The sequence below is a fragment of the Corvus hawaiiensis genome, chromosome 6 (assembly GCF_020740725.1).
Source record: "Corvus hawaiiensis isolate bCorHaw1 chromosome 6, bCorHaw1.pri.cur, whole genome shotgun sequence".
Lineage (NCBI taxonomy): Eukaryota > Metazoa > Chordata > Aves > Passeriformes > Corvidae > Corvus > Corvus hawaiiensis.
Genome location: NC_063218.1, coordinates 34,484,702 through 34,495,184, shown reverse-complemented (window position 1 = coordinate 34,495,184; position 10,483 = coordinate 34,484,702). Strand labels below are relative to the sequence as shown.

Sequence of the window (10,483 nt, the reverse complement as noted above, 5' to 3'; positions counted from 1 at the left end):
GTGACAAGTTTAGCATCTGCTTGCATTTGACCCAGGGAAGGAGAGGGCTCCAAAAGCAGTTTCTGCGCTGAGGACAAGTTAGAGAAGGGCTTGGGAGGTTCTGGACATTTATTCCTTCTTCCCAGGCCCAGCTGTAGTATCCCAACTGGAATGTGCTGGGCCTGGATGGATTGACCCACACAAGAAGGCTAGTGAGCATGGCATTGCATTCATTCACTTTTTCAGTAATCTTCTTTAATAATTGACTTTCATTTATTCATTTACCTATCTTTATTCATTTGCATCTATCAAAGTTCTGGCACGGCTCTGGCGGGTGGTGTAAGGCTCCAGTTTTTTCATTCTTCTGCTCAGTGTGAATCCATGCCCACACAAATTCCCACTCTGGCCTGGAGGGCTCTGACTTTTAGCCACGAGGTGGGGTGAGCAGCTAAATTCCTGAGCTGAGCATGTGCACAGGCAATGCAAGGCAGACCACCATGGAGTCGGGGTTTGCCAAGCTAAATCACTGGAAAAAAAATTCCTTCTCGGCTTCAGCCTTTGCCGCTTGATCTGCGGAAATGTGCAGCCGTAAATCCCAAGTTTCCAAAACAAATGTACACGGTGCAAGCGAATAACACAAAAGCAGCAGGGGCAGAGGGCTGTGCTGGCGGAGGGGCTGCCGGCCCTGGGCTTGCTGCAATCCCACTCCGAGGTCAGCCCCATGCCGTGGCTGGACGACAGGAGGAACCGGGCAAAAACCAAGCTGGGAGCGACTTGGTAGTGAAATAGTTATCTCGGCTGGCTTTCTCGGTAACTCTTGGAAAGTCCCCGAAATGACGTTTCTAACTAACAATTAAAATGGGTTTAATTATAGAGAGGCTCAGAGCCCTGGGAACAAGCACCATCTACAGAACGAGTAAACAACTGCAGAAAATAATAGGCTGTTCGCTCCCCTGTCTACTCCCCACTTCTGGCCAAGGGAAGGGGAAAAAACAAGAAACTATAAAGAGAAGGAAATTCGAGGAACCTGATTGCTCTCCTTAAGTAAATAATAATAATAATGATCATTAAAAAAAATCTGGAATAGCCTGAGCCTGTGGGCATTTCTCTCGGTTGGTTATTTTGGTTGTTCTTGAAGACCAAAGGAGGGGAAAAAGATCAGCCGCCAGCGCAAAGTCCAGATGCCGCGACTCCAAAGCAAACAGAGGAGGAAGTGGATCATTTGTTTGAAGTTTTCGGTGCGATGGCCGCTCGGGTCAGCGCTCTGCAGCCCAAGGCAGGGGTTTCTGTTCTCCCAGCCAAGCTGGAGTGCAGGGAAGGAGGAAGAGCCTGCAGTGCCGGGGCAGGGCCACCCCTCGCCCGCCTGCGCGGGGAAGAGGGCCCAGATGCCATTGCTCAGCCTCGGATGAAACACCCACCGAACTTACAGCTGGGGCGAGCCTCGCCTCAGCTGGGGCTAAAGGGGATGAGTGCGCTGAGGCGCCCTGGTATTGACAAGCCTTCAACAGTTTGGCTCATTTTTATTTTTATACAGAAACTGCCACCATCTTCCCCCCTTGTCTCTGCCATACCGGTATCAGTATGAATCATTGAATCATACTTTGCTTACTAAAACCTGGAACAGATTACTTGCTTAGAGACCTTATTTTCTTTATTTTTTTCTTTTTTCAGTTTTACAGTGTGGAGTCCTGGGGACTAGGAGAAAAGGCAGGATTTATCAAACACCCTTTTAAAGGGCAGACACGTATTTTAACAACTTAAATTACTGGGGATGTGAGCTATTTCCCCTTGCAGAGCCTGCCAGGTTTCAGTAAAATTTTGAAAAAAAGGAGTAAAGTTCCGAGGGAGGGGAGGGGGGCGGCGGGGGGTGATCAGCACAAAGCCCTCCAGGGCGCACAGACGCCGGGCGAGCGGCCGCGCCGAAGCTGGGTCCGGTCAGTTTAAATCCAAGCGGGCCGACCCCCGCTGGGTTTCCGCGGGAAAAAGTCCGGCGGAGCGCGGAGCCGCCGCCCAGCACGGCCGTTGGGCGCGCGGCCGCCGCTCCCCCCGCGCGGAACGGGACGGGACGGCCGCGCGCGCAGCCGGAGGGGCGCTCGCGCGCGTCCCGCGTTAAACGCGCGGACGCACGCGGACACACGCGCACAACGTGGGGGCACGCGCGCACAAACGGACACGCGCGCACAAACGGACACGCGCGCAGAGTTGCCCGGTGCGGCCGCACAACCGCCCCCCTCCGGCGCAGGGCGGGGCGGGCCCGGCACCGCCACCCGACCGACCGCCCACCCGCCCGCCGCTTTGCGTTCTTTCCCCCTCTCCCCCCCCCCCTTCCTCCCGAAAGTTTTTCTGGGCCTGCCTGCCCGGGTGATTTAGTCGCGGTGTCAATCACCCTGCCCTCTTCCTCCTCCCCTTTTTCGCCGCCGGCTCCTCCTCCCGGGGTAAGTCAGAAACTTTATAAGAGTTGAGCTTTTCCCGAACCCGCTGGAAGCGGCGAGCGGGCGCGGCGGCCGGGCGGGCTGGTGGTGGCGGCATCGGCGGCGGGGGGAGGCTGCGAGCAGGGGCGCTGGAGGCTGTGCCTTACCCACCCGTGACTCCTTGTGTCCGAGTGCCGCTGCCCCACTCGCTCCCCCCCTCGCTCGCCGAAGATGTCCACAGCCCTGGTGTCGCCCACCATCTTCGACTTGAGCGAAGTTTTATGCAAGGTAAGAGCGCTGGCGGGGGTTGCGCGGCCAACTTCGGGGCTTTTCGGCTTCCTTGGGGTTCGTGTTCGGGCTTCCACCCCTTCCCCCCCCAATCGCTTTCTGGTCGTGAGCAAGTTCGGCGCTGGGACCGGAGAGCGCAGGGCGGGGACCGAGCGCGGCCACTCCGTTTCGGGGCGCAGGGCTCTCTCCCGCCCGCGCTTCCCGCCTCGGCCGCTCTGGAGGAGGGAGGGTGGGGGAGCCGCCCCGCGCTCCCGGCGGGCTCAGCCGCGGCGCCGAGCGGGGCGGCCGGATCCTTCCCGTGCCCCCGGGGCCGCCGCGCTACAACACGCCCGGGCGCGGCGCGGCGGGCGGCGGCGCTGCCGCGGGGCCGGGGGGGAGGAGGAGCGGACGGGCGGGCGGGCTCCCTCCCCGCGGGCTCGGCCGCCCCTCGCCGGCCGCCCCTCGCCGGCCGCCCCTCGCCGGCCGCCCCTCGCCGGCCGCGCTGCGGGAGCGGTTGGGCGGGCGCCGCGCCGCGCGCTGCCCTTCCCGCGCGCCGCCGTCCCCGGGGACGCTCCCAGGAAAGCGCTCCCGCCGCGCGGAGCCTTGGGGCGCCCCCCCGTGCCGGGCGCTCGGCTCGCTCCGTGACCGCTCTACGCCAAGGACGGGGAGGGACGCAGCAGGGGGCCCTCGGGTGGGGCGGCGGAGGGGGCTGCAGCAGATGTGGCTGCGGAGGGAGGGAGGGAGCGGGGGGGCCGCGCGGCCGCCGCTCCCCGGGCCGCGGCAGTGGGGTGCCGCGCCGCGCTCTCGGGGCTGCGTGGGGACGTCGGAGGAGGTGGTGGCAGTAGCAGTGACGTGACCGGCCCTTGCTTTGTCTCCGCAGAGCAACAAGATGTTGAATTATAGCCCCTCGGGTGTCAGCGGGTGCCTGCTGGACAGGAAGGCGGTGGGCACCCCGGCGGGCGGGGGTTTCCCTAGGAGGCACTCTGTCACTCTGCCCAACTCCAAGTTTCACCAGAACCAGCTCCTCAGCAGCCTGAAAGGGGAGCCGGCTCCTATGCTGGGCCCCCGGGAAAGTCGCTTTCGGGACCGCTCCTTCTCCGAGGGTGGTGAGCGCCTGCTGCAGCAAAAGCAGCCTGGGGGACAGGTGAACTCCAGCCGCTATAAGACAGAGCTGTGCCGGCCCTTCGAGGAGAACGGTGCCTGCAAGTATGGTGACAAGTGCCAGTTCGCCCACGGCATCCACGAGCTGCGGAGCCTCACCCGTCACCCCAAGTACAAGACCGAGCTGTGCCGCACTTTCCACACCATCGGCTTCTGCCCCTATGGGCCGCGCTGCCACTTCATCCACAACGCGGAGGAGCGCCGCGCCGTGGCGGGGAGCCGGGAGCCCGCCGTCACCGACAGACCCCGCCTGCAGCACAGCTTCAGCTTTGCCGGCTTCCCCAGCACTGCTGCCAGCGGGCTGCTGGACAGCCCCACTTCCATCACACCGCCGCCCATGCTGAGCGCTGACGACCTGCTGGGCTCCCCCACCTTGCCTGACTGCGCCAGCAACCCTTTCACCTTCTCCAGCCAGGAGCTGGTCAGTCTGTTTGCCCCCAGCATGGGGGTGCAGGTGCCCAGTGGGAGCTCCCCCACCACCTTCTTCTTCAGGCCCATGTCCGAGTCCCCCAACCTGTTTGACTCGCCACCCAGTCCTCAGGACTCCCTCTCTGACCAGGAGGGCTATCTGAGCAGCTCCAGCAGCAGCCACAGCGGCTCAGATTCCCCTATCCTGGACACCTCAAGACGTCTTCCCATCTTCAGCAGACTCTCCATCTCCGACGACTAATCTGGGGTTTCGTCTTGCCCCTCCCCACCTCTATTACAATGTTAAGCTGAACTCCCCCCCCTCCCCTTGTCCCCAGTAGTCCAAGCTGGATGTTAACATGTCCACCTGCCTGCCTAATACCCACTGGCTTAAACCTTAAGTGCCAAAATTCCGATGAGAAGCAATAACGTTTACAAAATTAGTGCCTTTTAACACTTTCACTGTGACTGTATTACCTCTCCAGCTGCAGAGGGCACCAGCAGCTCTGTGCACTTCCAGATGTGCAGGAAATGTCCGAATCCGGCTCCCTCCACTGGCCATGTACTGCATCGCCCTTTCCCAGTCCCTTCCCAACTGGCCAGTTTCTGCTAGGCTGCAGGCATGTGGGCAGATGTTAACGTCCAGTCCTCTTTCTCCCCTCCCCTTAAAGACTTGCCTGGATCCGCTCAGGTCTGCGGGAAGAAAAGCTGAGAACGGACAAAGATTGTAACATGAGTGGGACTTCGACTGGGAGGAAGAAAACAAAAAAAAGCAAAAAACAGATGGACTATGAGAGACTTGATTTTGGTGCTAAAAAGTTCCCCATGCATACATGTGACATCTTAAAACAAATAAAGAAATAGAGGGGTGGGGCCAACAGAAGTCATTCCACACACACAAGTTCGTGTAAACAAAGTTCCAGTAGACATAGCTTTAATGGTTTTGCTCTAGAGTACTTTAGACCTATCTTAGAGCACTCACGCCAAGCTTTTTATTATTTTTTTCTGGGTTTTTAATTTTGTATAACTTTTCAGAAATTGGAGAGCAAATTTTGCTTGTCACTGCACAACAATATAAAAAGCTTATTTAACTTATCAAAACGTATTTATTGCCGAAACCTTTGCTTTTTAATTTTGTTCATATTTATCGGGATGATGAATCCATAGAATATATTCTTTTATGTTTAAATTATGATCTTCCATATTAATCTTAAGATTGTGAAGTGTCTTTTTTCCTTTTTTCCCCACAGTTTAATATATTATACTACAATGACATTTTTTGTAACTTTACACTTTTTTTGGTTATTTTATTTTAAAAAATGAAAAATTAATTTAAAAAAATGCAAAAACTGTGTTTGGATTATTTATTTTAGAATTCCCTTCCCCTTTTTTTGTGTTGGACTGCAAATGGAGTTGTTGTGCATCTTTGCCTTTTCTCCTTCTCTTCCCCTCTCCCGGGTCTTACCTACCTGGGCTTTAGAATGTACATACCTGAGCTCTGTTGCGAGACAACGTGGAAGGAAGACCTTTTTCTTCCTCTTAATTGTATAGATTATTCAAGGAGAAGAGCCTTGGGCTCAAAGTGCCTATCTGAAGACATTCCAAATACAGTTTGTCTTTGCATTTGTGTATTCCAAGTTTGGAGTTTTCCTTGCCAAGGTGAATGGGACTGGCACAAAGAGAATAATGAATGTAATTTTTTTTCCCCCTGTTACTGTTCGCTACACTGCTTTTTCTTCCTCTTTGTGTGAGTTTATTTAAAAGAGAATCTCTTTTGTAATGACTGTTTGCAGTTTAAATCAATAAACCCCAAGTTTTTTCAAGAAACTAACAGTGGAGCTGGTTTTACTTGCAAAAGTTGAGGGGCTGGTTTTAGACAACCCCACAACTGTACATGCTTCCTTTCTCTTGAGCCTTGAACTGCCCACAGTGTGCTCAGGCATGCCTCCATCGTTCCTCAGTCATTCAGTGGGCCAGCCCTGCAAGTGCTTGGGAGCAGATCAGTGGCAGCAAATACTTGATGTGACCTACCCTCGTGGCCTCTTAACCTTCTCTGTCTCTAAGGAGTGCTTGAGTCACTCAGTCTGTTTCTGACAACTTCTTTCTGGTCAGCATAGCTTAAAGCTGGGATTGGCTTTTGTTGCTTGTGTGCCTTGTGTGTTCCTGCATAGCTTCTTCCCCTTCAAGGAGGGCTTGTGTGTGTTTTGAGTGAGGCTGAAGTGGGATGTTGAAGTGTTACAGGTATTCCAAATTTCAGTCCTGGCTTGTTAGTTGTACTGGTCTGCTTGCACAGAGGGGCTGTTTGCTGCTTTGTGGGGAAGAGGAACATGAACCCCCAGCAAAGTCTCAAGTGTATGCACATACCCTGCTGTTGCATTTAAGCCCTTGTACATGTTGGGAGTATCAGCAATCCCAGAAACTTCTTAGACCATTGGTTTTATCTAGGAACGCATCCTTGCCCGCACTGCTCGTGGTGGTGTGTGTTTTCGCCTTTGAGGTCTCCTATGGAGCAAGCTTTCGCTTCCAAATTGAGGCTGAAATGTTGCTGCTGAACCACCAATCCTTCAGCTGTCTTAACATGCCTCAATGTTCAGATTTCCTAATTCACTTTGGAAAAGTTCCTGCCAAACAAAAGCTGCAGGGTACCTCAACGCTTAACACCGGTGAACCTTCTCTGCTGTTGGCTTTATGCACTTGTGTGGTCTGGCACTAAAGGTGAGCTGGGTGGAGGAAAGTTGGAGGAAGAAGAGTGTTGCTGACGGAAGCTGCTTCCCTTGAACACTGCAAAAGCTGTGTGGGGAGTTTGCTTGGCAGATACTGATGTAAACTAGGACATGGTGTGGTCTGGGTGCTGATCCCTGAGGGAAGAGCCTCAGGCACAACTTCAGCATTGCTGGCCTTTAGAAGTACTGTTGACTGCAGCCTTGCTCCTGAGCATAAAGGCAATGAGCCCCATGTGAGGGATGGGTTCTGCCTGGGAGATTTGTGCCCAGTTGCAGCAAGTGCCCAGGTGTGCCTCATCTGCTGCTGGGATCCAAGCTGTCGGCCCCTGAAGAATGAGACGTATCTGATCTGGTGAGGATCTCAAGTCTATTGCAGGGCACACACATGGAGCTTGAAACTGCTTGCTTCCTTTCTGGACTTTCTGTGCAGCTCTTCAAACAAATAGTCAGTTTATACTGTTACACCAGTTAATAATTTATGAAGAAAATAGCTGTATCAGTTGCACAATGCTGTTGGTATGACAAGCAACCAGGAAGCTGTGCTAAAAGTAGGTCTTTGCTCATGGTACTTGGGTACTTCCCTTGTCCTTTGAGTGCACTGATTCTGGGAAGCCAGCACAGTTCTTCTCCTGTGAGTTTATTAATGATATATGCTCTGTCACTCTGTGTTTTGCTTTTTGAAACCAACCTTGAGCTGGTTCACACAGGGGATAGAGAAGAGCAGAACAGGATGCAAGAGCCTTCAGCAATGAAAGGATTTACCTGATCTGATACCATTAGGATTCGTTGCAGCTTTGGTGTGTGGCAGCAGATACTCTGGAGAGACTTCTCCTTTGTTGTGTTTCCCATGGCTGAGTTGTGCATGCTCTTTCTCACAGGGTTAGCAAGTTCACCTGGTGGTTGTTTAGGTGAACCTACCATGGCTGGTAATAGCCTAGCCAAGGCTCAGAAAAGTATAAATAGGCTATGCTGACATGATAGTTTTGAGACACACGTTACTCTGACTCACAGACTCCTTCACTTTGGCTAATTGATTTAGTGCATGGGACTTTCAGGGTGGCCATAAAATAGGGCTGGCCTGTGCATTGGTGCAGTTTCTCCTGGCGTGTCTGGCATGGCAGGGCAGAGAGAAGCTCCCACAAGAGCAAGGTGCCTGTAAGGTGCCATGGCAAAGTGTGCCTCAGTACACTTTACAGGTTGCACTTGAAGTTCTTACTGTGGGGCAGGGGGACACATGGTGGCTCTTGCTTCTCTTTGCATACATTTTGTTGTAGTCATGGATGCTTCCTGTGAGCTCCTTCTAAGAAGGGATTAGGTCCATGCTTCTGGGATACAGGTTGTTTGCTGGTTTTGGCTTTGAAGTCAGGTGAGTCTAGTGCTATCCACCCTCAATATATCTTGGAAATTAGAGCCATTGTGTATGGCTGGCTGTGCCAGTTGCCTCTTGGTATGGAATAATGTGATGACTTTGATCTACAGAGCTCCAGGTGTCTCAGATCCCACCCTGGTACCTGCCTCCCTCCTTCCTGACTGCTGCAACAGCTGTATGTGTCCCAGAAACACTATTGACTACTCACTTCCTTGCTATGGGCTAGCTGTGGCTTTTGTGCCAAAACACCTTCAGTTCTTCAAATAGGGCCTGTAGAAGCAGGGACCATCTCATTTCCTGAACATCATAGGAGAGGGATGAAAAGTCAAATAGGGTTTTTTTGTTGTTGCTGCTGGTTTTGTTTTTAAAGGCATTTGGGAACTTAACTTGGCCAACCTTCATTTAGTATCACTTGTACATAGATGTGGTATGCTAGATTGCAAGTGACAAAAAATACCATTTAAAAGGAACCCTGAAATACTCCAAGTTCCTGGTCCTAACAGAGTTTGTCTCATCAGTGTAGTCATGAAGTTGGGAGGCTGAGAGGGAAAGAATTTGGAGAAGAAATATGCGTGGAGGACTTAAAAGCTGGCTCAAATTTTCAGTCCATATGGTTCCTATGCAGTTAAGTGCAACGGTCTGTGGATGGGACTTCAGGCTGCAGCTGCAAATCACCTAGGGAAGAAAGGGCTCTGCCAGGCCTTTGCACAGCAGAGAGGAGATGGAAGTGGGGTAGGAAAGGATGGGGTCACCATTAGAATCGAGAGCTAGAGACTGAGTCCACAGAGCATGGGGATAGCATGGGTGAGAAAGAAGCCATGCTGTCTAGAGTCTGAATAGTAATGGTGTTCAAGTGCATAAAGGCTAATAAACTGGGCCTCTCCAGTGGGGCTCAAGAGCATCAAATTGAGGGGAAGGTCTGGGTAATGTAGCCTGCTGGATACTATCTGATGACCATGCCCAAGGATATGAATGACTATTAAGATGCAGTAATACAGGCAAAAACCACAGCATGCCCTTTACACTTGCTAATTGCTGCAATTTGTGTGGTCTGTGTTGGGGAAAGCTAGCATGTGCTTGAGTCTGGAGAAAGAGGCTTTGGGAGAAGGTGCTGTGGTCAGTGTGTGAACAAAGAGGCTCCTGACTTCAGTGCTGGGGGAATTGTGGGGGCTGGAGGCTGAAGACATGTCCAGGGGCAACACTGACACAAAAACATTGCCTGGAAGGGAGAGAAAGGCTTGTGCTTCAGGGAGGCTCCTCATGCCTATTATCCTCATGGATAGTATCCAGCATCCTACATTACAACAGGCAAACACGAAGATGTGAGGTCTGGTACCTTGCAGTGGGGCTGATGAGGCAGTTCTGCTGCAGAGGGGTGGTGTGCTGAGTGACCAGATGCTCTGGCAACAAGCAAAAGTGTGGTGAGTGAAGTGAAAACAGGCAAAACATTTAAGAGTGAAGAATGGTGTCTTTCTTACCTGGGCCCCACAGAAGAGGGGACAGGGGGAGCTCATAGCAGAAGCAGTTTGAGGTATATGAACCAGCCATAAGCAGGAGGAAAGCAGCAAAACCAGGGTTAGGAAGGAGTTAGCTGGGAGCAAGGGGTGAAGGAGTTGTAGAGGGTCTCTAGGACTGGGAACACTAGGACAGATGGTGAGACTGGCTCGGTGGGGGCGCTTCAAGCGTCTACTGGGAAGTCGCAAGTACAGCTCTTGCCCTCGAGGCTGAGTTCAGTCCAAAATGTTGGAAGATGATTCTGCCTGGTGATGTAAAATGTCCTTTGTTTGGAGACTCTGGCCCATTCAGCAACGCCTTTTCCTCACAAAGCCGGTGCTTATTCCCTAGAATACTCCCAGAAAAAAAAAAAAAAAGTTCCTCTAAGACACCCTAAACCAATACCTGCTGTGACTAAGCCCTGTGGGCAGCTCCGCAGCTGATTTATATCCTCCTCCTCCTCCAAACTGAAGGGGTTAGAGTGGAAACAGACGCGGCAGCGTTAAACATAGCCGAGGGCAGCGAGCAAGACAGCTCTGCAATGGGGCGGGAGGAAACGGGGCTGCGGGGCGGCTGCTGCCAGGCGTGACGCCGGTTCGGGTTTCCTCGTAGGCAGAACAGAGCGCCTTTTGGCTGGTGCAGCTTTATGGGCTCGCCTGGGTTTATTATAC

The 10,483-nt window shown here is 53.0% G+C and overlaps 1 protein-coding gene across 1 annotated transcript; it reads left to right on the top strand.

The window, feature by feature from the left end:
- Window positions 1-2,436: 2,436 nt before the first annotated feature.
- ZFP36L1 (ZFP36 ring finger protein like 1) lies at window positions 2,437-6,053 on the top strand. The gene is made up of 2 exons (XM_048307995.1): window positions 2,437-2,678; window positions 3,538-6,053. The coding sequence occupies exons 1-2, from the start codon at window positions 2,622-2,624 to the stop codon at window positions 4,486-4,488; spliced, it is 1,008 nt and encodes a 335-aa protein (XP_048163952.1). The 5' UTR covers window positions 2,437-2,621; the 3' UTR covers window positions 4,489-6,053.
- The last annotated feature ends 4,430 nt before the right edge of the window (window positions 6,054-10,483 follow it).